The sequence below is a fragment of the Gymnoscopelus microlampas genome, assembly GCF_963454915.1.
Source record: "Gymnoscopelus microlampas genome assembly, chromosome: 4".
Lineage (NCBI taxonomy): Eukaryota > Metazoa > Chordata > Actinopteri > Myctophiformes > Myctophidae > Gymnoscopelus > Gymnoscopelus microlampas.
This window is the reverse complement of record NC_139941.1, coordinates 2,564,194-2,587,221: the sequence shown is the minus strand read 5'-3', so window position 1 is coordinate 2,587,221 and position 23,028 is coordinate 2,564,194. Positions and strand designations below refer to the sequence as shown.

The 23,028-nt window shown below is 42.9% G+C and overlaps 1 protein-coding gene across 1 annotated transcript; it reads left to right on the top strand.

Moving 5' to 3' along the window:
* Positions 1 to 16,546: 16,546 nt before the first annotated feature.
* LOC311043253 (E3 SUMO-protein ligase ZBED1-like) lies at positions 16,547 to 22,149 on the top strand (the record flags this gene model as incomplete). The annotated part of the gene is made up of 6 exons (XM_084054429.1): positions 16,547 to 16,719; positions 17,433 to 18,193; positions 18,642 to 18,865; positions 19,316 to 19,561; positions 19,775 to 20,020; positions 22,135 to 22,149. 6 exons carry the CDS (start codon positions 16,547 to 16,549, stop codon positions 22,147 to 22,149), a joined length of 1,665 nt encoding a protein of 554 aa, XP_083910555.1.
* Between the last annotated feature and the right edge of the window lie 879 nt (positions 22,150 to 23,028).

Genomic DNA, 23,028 nt, shown 5'->3' with positions numbered 1-23,028 from the left:
ATAGTGCTGAATGATGTTAAAACTACATGAACTTGTTAGACATGCCAGACTACTTTAGAATAAGGTCCTTGCTTTCACAACAAGAATGTTCATCAACAAAATGTTGGTCTTTCTTTATCTTTTTGTATCACTCTGGTGTACTCTGTAAGAGGTTAAAGTGAAAAGATTACACAAACAATCCACGTCAATGCCGTATCTTATCTTATATGATAGGTCACTGATAAAACACATTGCAATCACATTGCATTCATTATATATGAACTCACGGCAGACTGTTTCACTGTTACATTAAAACATAAAACATTTGAGTACATACGGATGTAGGAATGCAGATGTTCTCAAATGGCAAATATGAATTACTATTAATTGGAGTTAAATGAATTTGTCTCAAAACCATTAACATATGGCATATGACTTGGCGGGCCGGATTGAGATGGTCAAAGGGCCGGGTCCGGCCCCCGGGCCGTATGTTGACCATGTGTGTAGCAGATCATATAATTTAGTTATCTATAAAAACAGGAACAGATTGCAGCTGTGATAAAGTGGAAAGAAGCGCAGCTCTAACGTAACAAGGTGTAATGATCAGTTGGGTGCATGTATGCAGTGCAAACACGCATGTGACGTTAATCATAGTATGGCCGGTAAATGTATTCTTTGGCCGATAAACCCTGGCCAGGAAAGCACAGTTTCGGCTAGTCTTTGCTTATTAGCAAACTCACTGGTTTTATGTTGTTTCGATTATGCTATTAGCTCATGGTAAAGTGCCAAAACCCTAAAAAAGAAGTTGCATGTTTCTCAAAATAGGTTGGTCAGGCTTGTCTTGGGGCTGTCTGCAGAACCCGCACCCTAACCCTAACCGCACGCGGATGCCACATAGTCGGAGAAAAGGTCTGTCGGATTAACGCATGCCTCCCCTGCAGGGGACCATGTTGGAAAACAACCTTTCCAGCAGTTGGGTTGGCCCCCTCAGGCAGCCATCAATTCTACAAATACAGCTGTAACATCTACATCAACAGCGACCCTGTGTACCTCTGTACGTTTTTTTCAGAAGCGTAGCAAGGCCCATTCCCACCTAACCAGAGCCAGCATAGCAGACCTGACCATGCCCACGTTCACCACTGAAATACGCTCACTTTAGATTTGAAGGAGCAGTTAACTGGAACTCGCTACCCCTGACTATACAGAGCATTAGCAGCCATCTCCTTTTTAAGATAAGGGTCAAATCATGTCTTTTAGAAAATGTTGCAGAATAGTAGGGTCACTTATATTAGCAATGCGATTATATGTATTTATGCTGTAGGTAGCTATTGATTGTATTATTTATTGCTGTACTGTTCTTGTGTTTGTATCCTTGACGTTTCTCCGATGAACATGATAACTTGTGTTTTTCTTGTCAAATCAAATCAAATCAAATCAAATCAAATCAAATATGGCAACAACTAATGTTACACAAAGGGGTTACCGAATTGAAAGGCATAACAATGTATAGGGGTTCCCGGCCTAAATGGGTTAAACCAAAAAGCTTTCAAGTTACAAACTGAGCCGGCCCTTTTTGCCTTTGCCTACTAGTTTTTTTTAAAACATAATAAGAAAATACTTTTTTTTGTTAGAATCTATATTCCCATAGCAACCATTGTTTGTTTCAGTATGGGGTCTCTCCAGCTAAACAGAAAATAGGTTTTCAGTTGAGGATAACAATTCTGAACAAACATTCCATCACTTACATGACCAGTGGTGGAAAAAGTACTCACATTTTATACTTTTATACTTTGCTTGAGTAAAAGTACAAAATATCAAAATGTACTTAAAGTACTTCAAGTAAAAGTACTCATTATGCAGAATGTCCCATTTCAAAGGTTTTCAAATGTATAACAATCTTTTGAAAATTGCAGATCTGCAAGCTCACAATGCTGAAGTGGTTAATGTATGTGTTGTAATAATAATACAAATCGACAAAGCAACTAGTAACTAAAGCTTTCAAATAATTGTAGTGAAGTAAAAGTATAATATTTTCCTTTGAGATGTAGTGGAGTAGAAGTAAAAGTACTGAAAATAGGAAATACTTCAGTAAAGTAAAAATACCTAAATATTGTACTTAAGTACAGTACTTGAGTAAACATACTTAGTTACTTCATGCCACTGTACACAAAATGGTTTACAAAAGAGGAAAATCATATTGTGAAGATGCTGCTGCTCACCACTACCCCCCCCCCCCCCCCCCCCCCCCCAACTGCCCATCTGATGCCCCGTTGATTAATGGCTGTAGAGAGGCTCTGTCTCTCCTCAGCTGTGGACAATGAGTCTCTGATTGGCATTCTATTCAACTAAAACCGCTCACAAAATGCAAGGAAACTTGAATTTGGGCCATTATATCTCCCCTTTACTAATACCAATCAGTAAAGTGTTATATATCATTTTTATCGTTGATTAGTCACCTTTACAACGAGGTACAGCTTGTAAGCATCGGGCATTCATATATATTCATATAATGAGCAACACAAGCAAACGTGTGGGTAGTGCCGAGTAAAAATGTGCCAAAATGGCCTGTTAGACTTTTCTGCTGACATTCAATGTTGTGACATTCATGACATTCAATGGGCTTCAGGTGTGTGCCAGTCACAGGTGTGTGACTGTCTCACAGGTGAGTGACTGGCACCTGAACATGGGTTCTGCAACTTTGTTGAGTTTGTGTATGCTCCAAGAAGCAACACTGCCCCCATGGAAAGATGCCACGTTTGTCAGGATAAGGCCCGTGCAACAGGGCAAGTGAAGCTGGTGTTCCGTTATGCAGAGTGACAGCATTATTTGGTGTTAGCCCTGGTACCATTTCCAAACTTAGGATTAAGTTCTGTGAGACTGGTGAAGTCAACAAGGAAGACAACAACCCAGACCCCTTGCTTCACTGAGGAACCATAGATTTACAGGCAAGATTTACACAACGGTACCAGAGACAGATGTCAAAGTTGCAGGGCCCATGCTCAGGTGCCAGACACACACCTTTGACTGGCACACACCGGCCTGCAAATGCTACCAGGGCTGACATCAAATAAGCCATGTTGAACCCATGTTGCAGAACGCAAAGTTGCAGAACGCAAAGTTGCAGAACACACCTTTCAGCAGGTGTGTGCTGGCAGGTCGCTCAAAACGAGAGCGATTACCAGCAAAAGCATACTGGGTGATTTTGGCACATTTTTGCTCGGCGCTACCCACACGTTTGCCTGTGTTGCTCATTCCATGAATGCCCGATGCTTACAAGCTGTACCTCGTTGTAAAGGTGACTAATCACCGATAAAAATGATATGTAACACTTTACTGATTGGTATTAGTAAAGGGGAGATATAGTGGCCCAAATTCAAGTTTCCTTACATTTTGTGAGCAGTTGGACATGGGGATGCTAAAGAACCATATTCTAGCTACAGCTCAAAAGTGAGTTTCATTTCCCTTACAGAGTGAGGAATATTATGGATGTTTTTCCCAAATAAGAACAGCATGGTAGATAGTTGTCTCCACTACATTAATCTACTCTCTCTCTCTCTCTCTCTCTCTCTCTCTCTCTCTCTCACGCACAAACACACACACACACACACACACACACACACACACACACACACACACACACACACACACACACACACACACACACACACACACACACACACCTTTTTTCTCTCTGTTTCTAGTAAAAAGTACAACAGGAACTTGCCAGTTTGAAAATAAGTCTAAGTGTCATCTTCAACAGGATGTGGTTGGAATAAATAAAAAAAACACAGCCCTACAACTATCACTATCTGTTACAGTCAGACTAAACTTGTCCATTATTAAAATTAATAATGGACCCCACCCACCCCACACACACACACGGTTATGCAAATCCAGGCTAGTTTATGACTAGATGACTAGATATCAATACTGTACAATGTCGTACTATTGATGACATTCGGGTACTCTATATGTGGGGATTTGCTGTTTTAACTAAATGTTTTGGAGACCGCTCATCCGACAGACTCAGCCCACTTGTCACATCAAGCCCTCGGTTACTTGCCGATACACACGCCGAGTTTGAAGTCGTTCGTCCCGACCGACTTGACGGAGTGCACTGCACTCCCTTGTGTCATCGACTGTGCAGGCGCCGAGTTTGGCCAGTCAACTTAATTTATTTTGTACTTTTTTGAATACGCTTAAGTTTGTATTAGTTTTAGTGTTTTAGTTCATTTTAGCGTTTAGTGTTTGAACAGGCTAAAGTTTGTATTAGTTTTAGTATTTTTCATTTTCTTTTTAAATTTGTTTTTGTAACCCATTTTTTCACCCAGTGCCAATTGCCCAAGCTGTAATCCTGGTCGCTACTCTCCCTCTGCCAGCCTGGGGAGAGCCCCGAACTGAGCTCATGCTTCCTTCAATGCATGAGGAATGAGCAGGCCGCTTCTTATCACCTGACAGGGTGATAAGACTCACCAAAGGACCATGTTGGTTTAAGAGGCCAGTGCCTTATCCATTAGGCCACCAGGGCTGCAACAGGGGCCACCACAGCCTGTATTGTACTGTTCATTTGTTCATTCCTACAATGAGATCATTCAGTCATATGTGGACAAACCATTATAGCAGAGGTGTCAGTGAAAGAGAGAGAGATAGAGGCAGTGGTGGAACATTACTAAGTAAGGCAGTAGGATGACAGTAATAAGGCTGCATAAGGCACTATGGAGGCAGTAATAAGGCTGCATAAGGTAGTAGGGATGTCAGTTATAAGACAGCATATGGCAGTAGTGGGTTAGCAATACGGCTGCATTAAATGATGAATGTTGATGAAAATACTCCGAATGGAAAGATGATTTAAGTTTGGCTGCATCTATTTCCCCACCCCACCTTTGTTAAATACCCTGAATAAACACGCTTTCTTGTGAAACCCAGCTCTCTCAGCGTCTTGGTGTTGATCAGCTTCCAGAATGTGTTGACAAATGTCGGGCACATAAAAGGGGGGGAAGAGGGGACACGGCAAACCACCAGCCCAGATCCCACCGCTCCGATGACAGGAGAACAACACTGTGCAGCGAGAAGGGCTCCACGCCCCTGACCACACTACCGGCCCAAACCACCGGCCCACACCACCGGCCCAAACCACCGGGCCACACCACCGGGCCACACCACCGGCCCACACCACCGGCCCAAACCACCGGCCCACACCACCGGCCCACACCACCGGCCCAAACCACCGGCCCACACCACCGGCCCACACCACCGGCCCACACCACAGGCCCACACCACTGGCCCAAACCACCGGCCCACACCACCGGCCCAAACCACCGGCCCACACCACCGGCCACACCACCGGCCCACACCACCGGCCACACCACCGGCCCACACCACCGGCCACACCACCGGCCCACACCACCGCCCAAACTACCGGCCCACACCACCGGCCCAAACCACCGGCCCACACCACCGGCCCAAACCACCGGCCCACACCACCGGCCCAAACCACCGGCCCACACCACCGGCACACTTCTAATCATGAGTAAAACACATTATTTTATACTACTCCTACCAATTTTATCCAAATGTCATGCAAATCGGTACACATGATCTCTATAGTCATGTGATCAAGACGGATGTGATTGATTTTTCATATTATATTCTGATTGGCTAAGATTGACATCTAAAGTTAGCATTATTGGCTTGTTTTGAACAAAATTCCGCAAATCATGAACGCACTGTCCGAAACTTTGCACGCACATTCACACTATCTTGCGGAACAAATGGCACCCTTTTAACATTGGCCTGTTATAGCGCCACCAGCAGGTCTAATTTAGTAAAACAAATGTTTTTAACAAAATGCCTCAAATCATGAATGCAGTCAGGGTCCAATTGGGCCCAGTACGTTCCTGGATGTTATCCTTCATTCAAAAATGCACACATTCAGTGACACAAGCTCTCTCTTTGTGCAGAATCCACAAATGATCTGTAAGTGTAATAAACACAGGTGAACAGAAACATATGCACATAGGGCAGGTGCACTAAAAGCATCAAAAGCACAGGCATCAAAACGTGATCAGACACACGCAGGCACGCCTGCACACACGCACGCATGCGTGAGCAGAAGGTGCTGGTGGCGGCATGCTCGTGAGAAGCTGTATTCATCAGTTTGAGGCAGTCCAGTTTGTGAGAGCGGAATAAGCTGTGAAAACCAAGCTTAAAGGACGACTTCACCCATTTTCAACCTATCTTCATATAATAGGTCCTCACTAATGCTCATGACAAAATGATAAAACAATTATCTGTGTCTCATAGGAGGGCTGTGGACAGTCCAGAAACCTGTCTACCAGTGACATCATCGTTAGGCAGGATTTTTTCCCCAAAAAAGATTACAATTTTTTTATTCAGATTTTTATTAAGGCGAGAACAATGGGATCTATTATTGCATTGCAACTCTCCAGGAATACAAAGCCTGCAGTTTCTATTAGCTTGGATTCCCCATCGATGATGTCACTGGTAGACAGGTTTCTGAACTGTCTACAGCCCTCTCTGAGACACCAACTGATTAGAATTTCTTTTTACCATTTTATCATGAGCATTAGTGAGGACCAATTATATGAAGATAGGTTGAAAATGGGTGAAGTCGTTCTTCAAGGGTTGTTCACACCAAGCAATATAATTAAGGGTAACTATCGTTCAGCCTTGTCTGTTATAGTTTTGATGTGGACACTGGCATCCACTGTGAGAGTGAAATAAGCTGTGAAAACCACACAACTCTGTCAAGCTCAAGAACGGGAAGCATCGCGTTTTCTACATGAAGCAGAGGTACAAGAGAAAATACACATGAACCATGTAAAAAATAAGTAAATACAAAATCAAATCATTTTCCCCTAGTGAATACCGGTCTATATCTATATGACAGTATACAAATTAATTACATCAATAAACTGAGGGAACTTATTATTATACTAGTATTTGGGTTTATTCCAGAGAAGAGATCTTACAAGCGTCGGAAAAGCATGGTTCCAGAAATATTATTCTGACGTAAAAACAAACATACAGAGTTGTATACACATAACGTGGGGTAACGCCTTTCGTCATCACGTCAGCCGTCAGTTGTGTCTCGACTTGCTCCGTTTCCTGGGCAACCAGGATGGTGGTGACATTTATGCACAGCGTTCATAACAACAAATCTGTGTGGCAACGAGGTTAACCTGCTATCTAATAGTGTTGACATACCAGAAGGAGCCCATCAGACCAAAACAATGTTGCAGCTGCCTCAGAGGCACAGACACTTTTAACCTTAATTAACAGATACAAATGGAAAATGGTACACTTTAGATCCATCAGAAAATGGTACAAAATTAGACACATTCAGTGTCTCCAGTTGTCCATTATCCTCTTGTCGGAAGGTTCGAATCTCCGCAAGGATCATTTCAGTGTTGTTGCTCATGCGAGTTCTGTTTTCTTGCTCGACGGGTCAGCTGGCTGCTGGGTGTCTGCCTGGCGGGCTGGCAGCTGGGTGGCTGACTGGCTGTCTGCCTGGCGGGCTGGCAGCTGGGTGGCTGACTGGCTGTCTGACTGGCTGTCTGGCAGCTGGGTGGCAGACTGGCTGGCTGACTGGCTGCCTGGCAGCTGGGTGGCAGACTGGCTGTCTGACTGGCTGCCTGGCAGCTGGGTGGCAGACTGGCTGTCTGACTGGCTGTCTGGCAGCTGGGTGGCAGACTGGCTGGCTGACTGGCTGCCTGGCAGCTGGGTGGCAGACTGGCTGGCTGACTGGCTGCCTGGCAGCTGGGTGGCTGACTGGCTGGCTGACTGGCTGCCTGGCAGCTGGGTGGCTGACTGGCTGGCTGACTGGCTGTCTGCCTGGCGGGCTGGCAGCTGGGTGGCTGACTGGCTGTCTGCCTGGCGTTCTGGCAGCTGGGTGTCTGCCTGGCGGGCTGGCAGCTGGGTGGCTGACTGGCTGGCTGCCTGGCGTTCTGGCAGCTGGGTGGCTGGCTGGCTAGCTGACTGAATGTCTGACTGGCTCTCTGACTGGCTGTCTGACTGGCTGTCTGACTGGCTGGCTGACTGTCCGTCTGGCTGCTGGTCGGCTGGCTGGTCGGCTGGCTGCCGGTTGGCTGGCTTGCTGCGCGACTGGTAAACACAAACGGTCCGCCCGTTGTAAAGCTCCTGGCGCTTGACCTCCAGGTGTTCCATGGTGGGCATGCGCGCCAGGCCCTCGGCCGTGCGCCACAGGAGGGTTACACCAAACAGATCGATCAGCGAGCCGTCCACCAGTTCCTGAGACTCACCGTCCACCTGGACGGAAACATGAGAACATAAGATTTGGTTGATGTTTTTTTAGACAAGAATGCACATAGTACTATATGATGAACATAGATTTTGTACATCATTTCTCAAAAGCATAAAACAAAACAAGAGCTTATTTCCATTTTGTGGTACTTTGAGTGCTTGTGCAAATGTGTTTGGGGGAGGGTAAAAGACATACATAAAAATACAAATAAATCAATCAATAATAAATACATTCATATCAATTTCTACAATACAACTAAAATGGCAAAACCCAACATGGTATACTCAACATATTGATGGTTAGGCCTAGCTGATCTGAACCCGAGCATTCCTATTGCTGTGAATGTCATATTAGGCGAACATTCAATGACAATAGTCTAAAGGATTTGGTGTAGAGGGGAAAGTACTAAAACATTTTAGTACTTTTACTTTTGATACTTTAAGTAAATGTTGATACCCATACTTTTGTACTTTTACCCAAGTCAATTTTTAATTACGAATTACTTTTACTTGTAACAGAGTACTTCTACATTGCAGTATTGATACTTTAACTTAAGTAAAACATTTGAATACTTTTTCCACCACTGTGTGCACGCGTACTGTTTGTCGTGAACATGTATACTGTATAGTCCTCACCATCTTCCCCATCTTCATCCGTTGCTGATCCCCGGAGGTCTCCCGATGGGTGAGGACGTTGCCGCACACCGATATCTCCCTCCACAGGCCGGGCATGGAGTCCTGAGTGAAGCCATTGAGCGGGTGCATCAGCAGCACGCCGTTGGTGGTCAGTCCATCCATCTGTCCATCAGGCATCTCCCATTTAAATGCCTTCTCCTGCGGGGGGAAGTTGGTGAAAGAATCCTCAGATTTTTTCCTTAAAGGTTTCATGACATTCAGTCTTACAACACATTAAAAGTATTTGTCATGGTCCTTCAAACGTGTATTAAAAGTTTTAACTGAAAAATCCACTCCAGTGATCCATGGCAGGATGATTTTTTCCCTCTGATTTCTTAAGCTTTTTCAACTGCAATGAAAAAAAGAAATCTTTGCCTGTGGGTGTCGCTGTTGAGGGATTTTGACTGTCAGTCATCGCCTCTGCCCCCCCCCCCCCCACAAAAAAAAAGGAATGGATAGGGGAGGGGCGGAGAGGAGAGGGGGCGGGATTAATGGACTGTGACATCAAAGTCCAGGGGCCAATCACAGATTACTTTTCAGTTTATTTTTTGGGGGTCTAATTGAGGTCATAAACCCCCCAAACAAAAAAAAAATATGAAAATGTATGTTATAGAACCTTTAAGTAAAAGCAGCAATACCACAAAATACGTTTCAAGAGTAGCAGATCTAAAAGCTCACAACACATTGCATTGCAACGCGCTGTGATTGCCTATTTTCGAGGTATTCATTTTGAATGCATTTAGTTCATGATGGATTAATCAATTAATCAAACAAGTTATGAATCCCTGCACAGTCGCACAGACACAATTGTGTATGAGACATTTCATCTGATATTTAATAACCTACACCCAGGAAGATTTTCTTGGAGGTGTCGAAGCCGGCGGCGTAGACACGGGCGGCGTAGGGCGGGCTCCTCTGACAGATGATGCGGCAGGCGAAGCGCGAGACCAGAACCGCCTTGCCAACGGGCACTGTGTCCGTCACCACAAAGTCAATGGGACTCTTTTTGTACCGCCCGATCTGTTATAGACAAACACACAAGGGGTTTTACATTACTCACAGCTTGTTTACATGCACTGTAATCAACCACTTTCACCCTAATGTCCCTATTTTGGGCATGTCATTTTAGTTACTCATTATAGGAGGGTGTTGATAGCTGAATGGGTAGAGAGGCCACCTGGGAAACAGAAGGTCATAGGTTCGATTCCTGGCAAGACACTTAACCCTGTTTAACCTCCAATCAGGAGAGAAGACAATTCATCAGCTTCAAATGTTCTAGGTCCAATTTTGTCTGCTAATTATTTGGTGAAAATCTATGTTGTGTTTACTACAGAGCTGGAGAGATAGGGTTCTTACTGAACAAACACTCTATAACTATATCTCTATAACTCTATAACACTATATCAGAATATTGGGAATATTGGGATTTTTGTGAATCACTGGTTTATATAGTGCAACGCATAATGTATGCATAATGGATCCTACAGACCTGAAACATGTCTGTGTTTTTGTCAGAAGCGTATTCCACCACCACCGTGGCGGCATCGGAGAGAGTGTAGGTTACGCAGTGCTGGTCCGGAATGCTGAAAGCCTATGGAACACAGAGAAATTCACTGTTAGAAACATCCAGTTCTGTTCTATGGAACACAGAGAAGTTCACTGTTAGAAACATCCACTTCTGGACAAAGGACTCAACCTCAGTGCTTGAGTCAATGCATAGATTCTCCTCAAATATTACAAAACAGCAAACTAAGTTGTTCTGTCAAATTTGTACTTGAGTTAAAGTAATGGAGCATTTGCTTTTAAAAATAAGATAGCCGATCTACAAGCTCACTGTGAGCTTGTAGATCAGCTATTTTCAATATATTTGAAATAGGGCTCTGATTAATTTATTGTAGGAGTGTGGAGTGAAAAGTTCAATATGTGTCTGGTAGTGGAGTCAAGTATAAACACATACAAATAAATACTTGAGTAAAGTACAGATACTAAAAAAAAAACCGTACGTACAGTACCACTATATTCAATGTACTTCGGTAGGAGACACAAAGAGTCTCCTTTGTGTCTCCTACTACCGGAAGCGCTGCCGGTCGTCAGATTATTGGCTTATTGTGAATGGGACAAAAAACAAAAAATATCCATGAATTCAAGTCTCCATGGGGTGACTAATCCATAAGAAAAATATATTTTGGGGGTGAACTATCCCTTTAAGACTTAAGACTCGTCAGCATATTTAACGCCTGGGGGAAAGTTAATTAAGTAAATAAGATCTACATGCTTAAATGAGCTTGTGAGCTTTTTGAAAATCTTAAGTATAAAATAGGGCTTAAGTGTTTAATGACCAATAATTATTGTCCTATTAACATGGTGTATGATTCTGAAGTGGCCATTCCGCATTTTGATACTAAAAAAGTATTATTTTGATGCCAATACTTTTTAACTTTGACTCAAGTAAGACTTTGTTGCTTTTTCTAAAGTCCCAAATCTGAGTACTTCTTCCACCACTGACTGTACCTTAGCTTCCTGTTGAGTGCAGTTCATGTGTACAGTGTCTGATTTCACACCATTGGCCTCGGGTCTCTGGCATAAAGAGAAGTGGCTTTTCGTCCTGGCCTCGTCCCCGTTGTGCCTGTGAAGAGGAGATGAAACAGTGGCGGGAGCGCTGGGGTTAATAAAGCAAGCTTGTGACAAGTTTAGTTTCAGATCTTTGGAACAGCAAGTATGCGTGGGCAGTGTCGAAATATGGAGCTTCATGGCGAAGAGTCATAGGATCAATAATACTTTTCAGAGGTATCAGCACCCTGACACTGTTTGAACAGAATGGAAGTAAGGAAGTAAGGAGGAGGCCCAATTTCTTTCCAATATGGCTTTTGTGCACAGAGCTTATTCAATGAATATTAATAAGTGAATGTTGCATACCCCAGGACAATGAGCTCCCCATATTTGACTGGGCCTTGGTATAGAGTGCTGGGCTCTCCCATAGCGAATCACTCCTCTGTCGCCTGCTTCAAAGTGTAGTGGTTGTTGCTGTCCTTTACGCCCCACTTAACCTGCAGATATCACAAGAAAAACACATGTTAGGTTTCATTCCAAAATGAGGCATTCATATATGTAATAATTCATTTTCAATAAAGTTTTCAAATAATTCAGTAAAAAGTAACATATTGCCAAACCAGCATGACACACAAGAAACGTGTTGATTGTGTGAGCTATTATAGCCTATAGACACACACACAAGAAAACAATCACTCAAGAAATCATCATTAGATGTCAAAAGGAAAAACCCAAGGCAATTCTACTTACTTGACTTATCTTGAGTAGGATATCCAACAACGGCTGGGTAGAAGAAAGTAGTAGCTTCTCAAAACTTACTTCTTTTATTAATAATAAGAGCTCATCCGTTCAGTCAAGGCCTCAACCCTCAATGTATGGACTGAGGTTCATGGTGTGCTATTTATATGTAGGCCAACTGCTGCTCTCTCTTTCTCTTTGATTCAGTCATTTACAGCTCTTTGATATACAGCCTGATCAATAACCTTTTCAGCTGATACAGTCATTTACAGTTATCTGACAATCAGCATCTCTCTCTCTCTCTCTCTCAATTCAAATCAGTTCAATTCAATTCAAATGAGCTCCATTGGCATGAGAAAACATGTGTTTATATTGCCAAAGCAAAAGTGGAACAAAGCAATAAAAAAAACTATGTAGGTACAATTATAGCAAAGAATAAATACATGTGCAAACAGAGCTGTGTTACATTGCAACTTATAGAAAACTATCTTACAAAACCATAAAGGTTAGACATCCAAGTATAGGAAAAGTTAGCTTGGGAAAATCTTTCCAAACAAATGGCATCAATATTTCAATGTTTTGCATTCACTTCACTTTGAATAAAACCCAAATAGCAGCAACGTTTTAATAATGTATATAACTATGTAATAAGTATGTAAGTATGTAATAAGTAGTTTGTATACAGTATTTCCAGTGGTGAAAAGTAAGTACATTTACTTAAGTACTGTAGGCTACTTAAGTACACTTTTGAGGATTTTTTACTTTACTGGAGTATTTCCTATTTTCAATACTTTTACTTTTACTCCACTACATCTCAAAGGTAAATATTGTACTTTTACTCCACTACAATGATTTGACAGCTTTAGTTACTAGTTACTTTGCAGATTTAGATTATTATTTAGATTATTATCACAAAACGTACATAAACCACTTATATATACATACATAAGCCCTATATATATTTTGGCCATTTGAAAATAGCCAATCTACAAGCTTACAATGTGTCGCAATGCGACACATTATGAGCTTGTAGATCTGCTATTTTTAAAAGATTTGTAAACATTATGAACTTGTGAAATGAGTACTTCTACTTTTGGTACTTTAAGTATATTTTGATGCCAATACTTTTGTAATTTTACTGAAGTAAAGTTTGATTACCGGACCTTTACTTGTAACAGTGTATTTCTACACTGCACTATTGATACTTTTACTTAAGTAAAAGATTAGAAGAAGTACTTTTTCCGCCACCGAGTAAATCTACATACAGAGATCGCTTGGTGCAGACAGGGCAGAAATACACATGTATTCCATCAATCCTTCTCCTGTCAGTCACAACAGATCACACATCTTGCTGCTGTGTTTGCACATTTTTGTACTTCACCCAGCAGATATGAGAGTGTTTTATCATTAATCATGTTATCAAACTCTCCTTGGGTGATTGATCTGTGGAAAGTATACGTCTCTGATGTCTTGGTATAGTGCAGGGGTCTTCAACAGGGGGTCCGGGACCCCTAGGGGGTCGTCAGAGTTACTACAGGGGTCCGCCAAATCTTTGTGTGATAGGATTTATTGTTTTTACATTAACCACTTGAACCCTAGCATCCCTTTTCTGAGGAGAACTTTAGCCAAAAATAGCCGATCTACAAGCTCACAACTTCTCGCGCTGCGAGGCGTTGTGAGCTTGTAGATCGACTATTTTTGGCAAAGAGGTAGGTGTGGAGGAGGGGAAAAATAGCAGCAAAAGTTTATCTGAAACACAATTTTATACAATTTAGTGCGGGTCCCTGCTTCATCTCTCTCTCAGCTAAGGGGTCCTTGGCCTGAAAACGTTGAAGACCCCTGGCATAGTGGGCAAGTGGTTAGGAAGTGTAGCTCAGTTTCTACCTCATTTTATGTGCGCTCTTCTCTTGGGAGCTCAGCTCAGTTCACTGAGTCGGTACACAGTCAAGGCTTTTATTTGTTTCGGGTCGGTCACAATGCGCAGGTATTCTGCCGATGTGTCTTCTCTGTTTAGGGTCAAATAGCAGTCTAGTTTGCTCTGATTCTGGGTTGCTTCTTTCTAATGTGTCAGGTAGATTTAGGTTTGCTGTCATAAAATGTGCTCTCTCTCACGCATTAATCACCATTCATATTTTAACCCATTTAGACTTGAGGGCGATTCGAAAATCCTAAATCCTGACTGAAGTTTTCTGAAAAACTTCAGATTTTAATTTAAAAAAATCTAAAATAAATATGTTGATATATATCTATATAGGTATATCTTAACGGATGCAGCCGACATGATTGCACCATGTGTGTCACACACACACACACACACACACACACACACACACACACACACACACACACACACACACACACACACACACACACACACACACACACACACACACACACACACACACACACACACACATTACACACATAGTTAATCTGTCCCTAGAGCAAGGAACTGTCCCCTTGGACATGAAACATGCGAATAGAATCCCGCTTTTTAAGAAGGGAAATAGGTCTGACCCCGGAAACTACAGACCCATCTCCATAATCAGTGCCACTTCCAAGGTACTGGAGAAAGTAATTCATGAAAAACTTTATTTGTTCATCAGTGACTCCAAACTACTGTATACTTCCCTGTCCGGTTTCAGGAAGTCCCACTCAACTGACTCATGTCTTCTCTACCTTACAGATTTTATCAGATCTGAAATGGAACATTACATTACATTACAGTCATTTAGCGGACGCTTTTATCCAAAGCGACTTACAATAGACCAATTATTTGTTTACTAACATTGAGCCTGGACGCACAGGTGATTGTTTCACGCAATCAATTCCCAACCTGTTTCGGGGTGCACTGGTTTCAGCACACCCCAACCCCCTCTTGTGTGTGTTGGCTAGTGAGACGCGTCCTAACGAGACCTGATATAATGGGTTTCGTTGCGCGCATACTGGCTGCGTGCAGCCAGTGTGACGTCGTCTGTTAAGGGGTCTATAAGTGCATTCAACATAGGTAGGGAACGAAAACTACTAATCACCAGAAGTCTTAAAGGAGGAGTTCACCCAAAAAATGACTTATTTTCTATCAATTGCACACCCTATGAAGCCTTGGATCCACGGATTCTTTTTTGTTTTTGTTGCATTCCTAAGCTAATAATTTGATTCCCGTCTTCTACCGGCTAATGTATCCGGTAGGAGCCACAAAGTAGATTATTTGTGTCTCCTACCGGAAATACACAAGGTCATCAAATTATTTGTCTTAAAACAAAAATAAATCCATGAAATCAAGGCTTCATGGGGTGTGTAATTGATAGTAAATAAGTCATGGGTGAACTCCTCCTTTAAGTGTATTCAGCCATCCTAGCCTCCGATGAGGATGAGGTAACGTTGAATGCCACCCTTGTCAAGGAATTCAATTGCATTAAGACTTGGCTCTCAGACAACAAATTGTCCCTTCACATTGCTAAAACGGTGTAGATTGTATTTGGTTCTCAGCCCAGGTTGCACAAACTGGCCTCACCCAGTATTACTTTTGGGCGCCAGTCCTTTCCTGCTAAACCCTCAGTCAGCTACTGTACCTCTGTTGTCTGCTACTGTAGATCGCAGCCTGGGTGGTGAAACCATATGGCTCTTAAGACCATTAGTAAGGTGAATCAAATTCTTAGCCAGGAAGGCACAGTTTCGGCTAGTCTTCGGTTATTAGCAAACTCACTGGTTTTATGTTGTTTCGATTATGCTTAGGGTTGCCAACCGTCCCGTATTAGCCGGGACGCCCCGTATTTGAGCCAAAAGGGGCGTGTCCCGTACGGGACTTTGTTTGTCCTGGACTCCGGTGTAAAGGGAAAAATAAAAAATATATTTCTGTTTGCGCACACTGCAGTGTGTCTGGCTGCGTGTTTGTGTGCTATATGCGAAGGGCGCTAGGACCGCTCAGTTGACAGGGCAGGCACAGTGCTCGCACGCATGCGTGTGTGTGTGTGTGTGTGAGATTTTCTCCGGTGGGCGCGGCATCATTGTTTGTGTGGCATGTCAGCCTGTTCCCAACCCTAACCCTAACCCTAAAACCGAAATTAAGTGCCAAAAAAAGTAACTTTATCGGCGGGAAACCCGGAAAAAATCGCGCACGCTTTGCGCGCGCACACAAGGGACCCATGCATGCGCGCTGCGCGCGTGTGCATGTGTCCCGTTTCTCCAGTTCTGGATGTTGGCAACCCTAATTATGCTATTGGCTTATGGTACAGTGGCCTAACCAAAGCCCTAAAAGAGAAGTTGCAGGTTTCTCAAAATAGGTTGGTCAGGCTTGTCTTGGGGCTGTCTGCAGGGGACCATGTTGGAAAACAACATTTCCAGCAGTTGGGTTGGCTCCCTCAGGCAGCCATCAATTCAACTACAGCTGAAGTTGGAGCATAACATCTACATCAACAGCGCCCCTGTGTACCTCTGTAAGCTTTTTCAGAAGCGTAGTGAGGCCCATTCCGACCTAACCAGAGCCAGCATACTGTAGCAGACCTGACCATGCCCACGTTCACCACTTAAACGCTCATTTAGATTTGAAGGAGCAGTTAACTGGAACTCGCTACCCCTGACTAGGGCTGCACGATATATCGTCATCGTATCGATATCTCGATATGAACGTGCGCGATGTCCGTATCGCAAAAGGCAACGATGTTGACAATATAACATTTCCCCTGCATATACAGCTCAGATAGGGTACATCGGTACATCCACACATGTCCGTATGCTGGCGTGGAACGGAACGCTTCGTAACGTCAGCCCCGTCCACTCCCATGTTAAAAAAAAACGGAACAGTACTGTTCCGTTTTTTTTTAACATGGGAGTGGATGGGACTTCCGGCCGTCCGTACGGCAACTTGACGGACGCGAACTGAAATGTGTGGATGTACCCATTGTCCTAAATGCACAGCTAAGGCCCGGCTGCCGCTGGCCAGCCAACCACAAACCTCATTTCATGCTTTCCTTAGATCGACAGCTGAAGTCAACCAATCACAAACATCCCCTTGAGCGAAGCAGGAAACACGGTCTCTCTCACACACACAAACACAAACACAAACACCACAGCGCGGAGGAAAAGAAAAGGGGGAGAGAGATGAATGAGGAGGATAGCAGCACCGGTGCAGAATCGGCTGCAGATTCTGCTAATTTGGTCGTGAAAAGTAAATCAAGCTCTATTGTTTGGAGATATTTCGGTTTCAGAAAGGAGGATGTAAAACAGAGCGAGGTGTTGTGCAGAACGTGCCTCCGCATTGTCGCGACAAAGAAAGGCAACACAACCAACCTGTTTCATCACCTAGAAAAACACCACAAAACACTGTATGAGGAGAGCCAAGCAATAAAAGAGACTCAGGGGCCAGGGCCATCCTCCCGTGTCAAGCCCAAGCAAGGTCGGATTGACGATGCATTCAGTAGTGTAACGCCATACGAGAAGTCGTCCTACAGACACAAAGAGATTACAGACGCCATAACGTACCATATTGCAAAAGATATGATGCCCGTGTATTCAGTCGACAAAGAGGGCTTTCACAAAATGGTTCGGACACTTGACAAACGTTACAAAATACCGTCTCAAAACCATTTTAGTGATAAAGCCATTCCCCAACTTTACAATAAGACCAAGATGCGTGTTGAGGCTGAGCTCCATGACATTGATTATTTTGCCACAACGACCGACTTGTGGTCGAGCCGAACGACTGAACCCTACATGAGTTTAACTGCCCATTTCATCACAAAGAACTTCGAGTTGAAAACCCGATGTTTGCAGACTTCCTTCTTCCCCGTGGAGCATACTGGAGTTAACATAGCGCTTGAGATGAAAACTGTGTTAGCAGACTGGGGCATGCTGGAGGAGCAGCAGGTTTGTGTGACCACGGACAACGCATCAAACATGATCAAAGCACTGGAAGAGAATAAGTGGACCCGACTACAGTGCTTCGGGCACAGGCTACACCTGGCAATAGGTACGTTTTGCTGTTTATTTCTAATTACTTTGTTTAGAACACATTTTGAAATAGAGAAAATCTTTTATTTTTTCATCATTTTTGTTATCTTACATTTTATTATACCCTGGCAAAGTTGATTGATTCTGTATTGTTGCAATGTGTTGTGTGAACTTGCAGAGTTAGTTTTAATAGACCACTTGCATGATTATGTGGGTGTTTTTTTTTAAATAATTTATGGCACAGAATAGCTGGGCTCACCTGAGGGAGGGAGAGACAGAGTGTGTGTGTGTGTGAGAGAGAGAGAGAGAGAGAGAGAGAGAGAGAGAGAGAGAGAGAGAGAGAGAGAGAGAGAGAGAGAGAGGGGCGGGGGGGGAGGAGAGGAGAGAGAGGGAGAGGACAGAGAGTGGAACAATATGTGTTAATGAGTGGTTAATTTATATATTTTGTTTGTACATATCTTCTCTAGAAAATGCAGTGAAAAGTGAGAAGCGGATCAGCCATACAACAGCCGTCTGCAAAAAGTTGGTGTGCCACTTTTCACACAGCTGGAAAAAGAAGGTGGCACTTGAGAAGGCCCAGAAGCGCTTCGACCTTCCAGATCATGAACTCATCACTGAGTGCCAAACTCGATGGGGCTCCAGGCTGCTCACGATTGACAGGATCCTGGAGCAGAGGACAGCACTGGCATATGTACTCTCAGAGGACCCAAAAACACGACACCTAGTTCTAGGGCATCAGGAGCTAGATGTAGCCTACTGGAGTCGGTCAGCAAGGCACTGGGACCACTGCTTAAGTTCACTGATGCTCTGTCAGGGGAAGAATATGTGGGGCGAATATGTGGGGCGGCAGTGGCTCAGGAGTAGAGTGGCCGGGTAGAGTGAACTGGAAAACCGCAAGGTTCCCAGTTCGATCCCGGGCTGGGGCGCTCCCCTAGAGTTAGTGTCGAAGTGTCCTTGAGGAAGACGCTGAACCCCTAATTGCTCCCGATGAGTAGGTTGGTGCCTTGCATGGTTTCCTCCGCCATCGGTTTATGAATGTGTGTGTGAATGGGTTAATGGCACAATCAATGTAAAGCGCTTCGGATAGAAGCGCTATATAAATGCACCATTTACCATTTATGTAAGTGTCTCACACCTCAAGCCAGTACTGAGCCTTTTCAACACAACTCTCTTGGCACCAAAGGAGGGGGACTCTAACTTGACAAAGTCCTTGAAAAATAAAATATTAGAGTACTTGAATAGCAAGTATGAAGATAAAGTCACACAAGAGCTACTGGATGTGGCATCCTTCTTAGACCCAAGATGCAAGACCCAGTACATCACTGAAGACAACATTCCCATCATCAAAGCCAGACCGGTGGAAGAGATCAAGACGCTGGAACTCAAGGTAAATATAATTATTAGAATGGAATGTATGAAATAGAAAACTGCTAATTATATTGTATTATCTTACATTTAAGTACATATTTATAAGTGTACACTGAGCTGAACATTGTGGTCTTCATACAGTAATGATTATCATTATATGATGTTGTATTATAATATTTCAACATGAAATAATGAAAATTGCTTTCTTCTTTTTTTGTCTATTTTATTTTAGAGTCCTGGGGGCATCAGAGTCAGAGTAGAAGAAGTTCCACTCCCACCCACCAAAAAGAAGAAGACGTTGGCAAGCTTCTTCAAAACCTCCACTGCCAGTGCCACTGCCACAGCACCAGTTGATCCCACTGCTGCCATAGAAGCTGAGCTGAACAGCTATCTACTGGTCACGCCACTTGACAATGAAGAGGACCCGCTTCTGTGGTGGAATAAATACAAGTTGAACTTTCCCCGGCTCAGCAACATGGCAAGAAAATATTTGTGTGTGCCAGCCACCAGCTCTCCCTCAGAGAGAGTCTTCAGCACATCGGGAAATATTGTTAGTTGTGAGAGATCCTGTCTGGCGCCAGAAATGGTTAATAAGCTGGTGTTCCTTGCAAAGAATCTCTAGAAGTCGCGCACACAAATATTAATGCACAGGGTGGCCAGAGATGGTGAAACGGAGGGATGGGACTTGAGACTGATACTTTGACTGCTGAATTGTACAAGGTGGTCCACTGAGTGACTGTGCACATGGGTTGATCACTGCCTGTGCCTGCCTCCTTTTTATTTTTGTTTAATTTATTTATATGCACACATTCATACAGTACCGAGACGCACCTACCTCTATTCTGAATGTGAAAAGGGAAAGATTGTTTACTTACACAGTCCGATGTTTACTTACACTGTCCAATACAATAAGAGAAAGAGGTACTACTGATTCTCTTTTGTATGTTATGTTGGACTGTTGCACTAATGTTCTGATGAGTCAAATATTTTGTTAAGTAACTATACATTTATGCAAGCACTTGCACTGTTGTTGTTAGTTACACTATTGTCAAAGAAAAGCTGCAATATTTTTTTATATTTCTTATCTAAATGCAGGCTAAGATAGTGATTGGTCTGTTACAGTTCAGTTACTGTATGATCAATAAAATCATTTCCTATATACATTTTGAAATAGGATATTTTGTTTTTGTGAAATAATGCTTAGCATTGTTAGATGTACAATACTGTTGAATAATTGTCAAAGCAGAGCTGCAGCAAAATGTTTGATTACAGTATAACTTGGTGGCATTAGTATGTTCATGTTGATTGACACATTTGACAGTGATTGGTCTGTTAAAATCTGCAATAAAACTGCACTTTTCCATGTCCATTTGGTATCATTATGCAGTTTTTTTGAAGAATGCTTAGTTTTCACTGTTTTTTTTAGTCATTACGTATCGTATCGATATCGAGATATCTGCCATATATATCGTGATATGAATTTTTGTCCATATCGTGCAGCCCTACCCCTGACTATACAGAGCATTAGCAGCCATCTCCTTTTTAAGATAAGGGTCAAATCATGGCTTTTAGAAAATGTTGCAGAGTAGGGTCACTTATATTAGCAATGCGATTATATGTAGGCCTATTTATGCTGTAGGTAGCTATTGATTGTATTATTTATTGCTGTACTGTTCTTGTGTTTGTATCCTTGACGTTTCTCTGATGAACATGATGTAACTTGTGTTTTTGTATAACATCAAATCAAATCAAATCCGGCAACAACTAATGTTACACAAAGGGGTTACCGAATTGAAAGGCATAACAATGTATTAGGGCAGGGTTGTCAAACTCGCGGCCCGCGGGCGTGTTGCCGCGGCCAAGCCAAGCAAAAAATATTTTTTCAAAAATTGTAAAAAAGAAAAAAAGAAAAAACACCCAGCCCCTGTAAAACCGAAATAAAGTCACCATAAACCTCAAAAAACTAACAATTAACCGCAATTAACCGCAATTTTTGCGCACGCGCACACACACACACACACACACACACACACACACACACACACACACAAGGGCGCCGATATTTATAAACACCTGCGCTGCGCGCGCGTGCATGTGAAAATTTGCGGGTTTGGGTCGGATAATTAACTTTTTTTGGGGGGGTTTGTAACTTTATTTCGGTTAATTCGGTTTATTCAGTACACAAAATTTACTCTGAACTGAGTATGTTTAAACTCCCCCGCCCCCCCACCCGCGGCCGAAAGAAAAGGCATTCTTTTTCTTTGGGTACTTTATTAACAGTTTGCCAATAGTACAGTGGTACTGGTATGATTTTACAACAATGAATGTCAACTCAGACTCACTCATGACTTTACCGACCACGACCACCACCAGCAGCGGAGCTGGCTGTGCTATCCTCCGCTTCCTCCTCCTCCTCCTCCTCCTCCTCACTCTGACTGTGCTGTTCGCCTCGGCGGGTTTTAAGAAATTTAGTTTCTGCTGGGTGAATCTCTTCTTTGCTGAAGGTGCTGGTGGCTTCATCTTGCTATTAGTGCAGTAAAGGCAAGCCTCTCTCTCTTAGTTTGTGAACTTTGTGTTAATTTACCCTGCTAGGTGAAGACTGTCTAGAGCCGGCAAAACGTAAACAAATGGGAGCGCGCTGCAAGTACGAGCGGCTGCGCGTTGACCGCGAGTATGAGCGCGTGCACCCCCCCCCCCCTCATACTCGCGCGCGGCGCCCCCCCCACCAATGAGTGGATCTCCGAGTTAGACAGCTAGTAGCTACTGTAATGGTTATGGTACTGTAAATCCGGGCACCCACCACTACTGATTTTGAAAAAATAAAAAATATATATTTTTTTTTTTTTTTTTTTTTTTTTTGGGACCAGCACCCAGTGGGTGCTCCTCATTTCAGGTGGGTGCTTCAGCCCCGAGGCACCCACGGTATCGGCGCCCTTGCACACACACACACACACACACACACACACACACACACACACACGAACGTAGTGCAGTGTTATGAAAATAACTGGTCCCTGACATTGGCAAGTTGGTTAAAGCAAAGAGATGTCAGGTGTCTGGGAGCAGCAAGTGACTTAGATGAAATTTCATGCTGGCTAGCAGATATACAAGCTCATAGTGCGGCACTGAGTGCTGCACTATGAGCTTGTAGATCTGCTATTTTTGAAAAATCATGGAAATCTTTACAAATGTCTCCTAAATGCTAACAGTTTTCTGAAACACTTATGTTGCTATAATGTGGTTCTATAACTTTTTTATGTCTATTATACATATATATATATATATATATATATATATATATATATATATATATATATATATAATAATAATAATAATAATAATAATAATAATAATTATTATTATTATTATTATTGTTACAAATTGCATTGTTTGTTTTCTGAGACAACAGATTGAAAAACAAAGAAGCTTTCAAGTTACAAAGTACCTTTTTGCCTCTGCCTACAATTTTTTTTACAACATAATAAG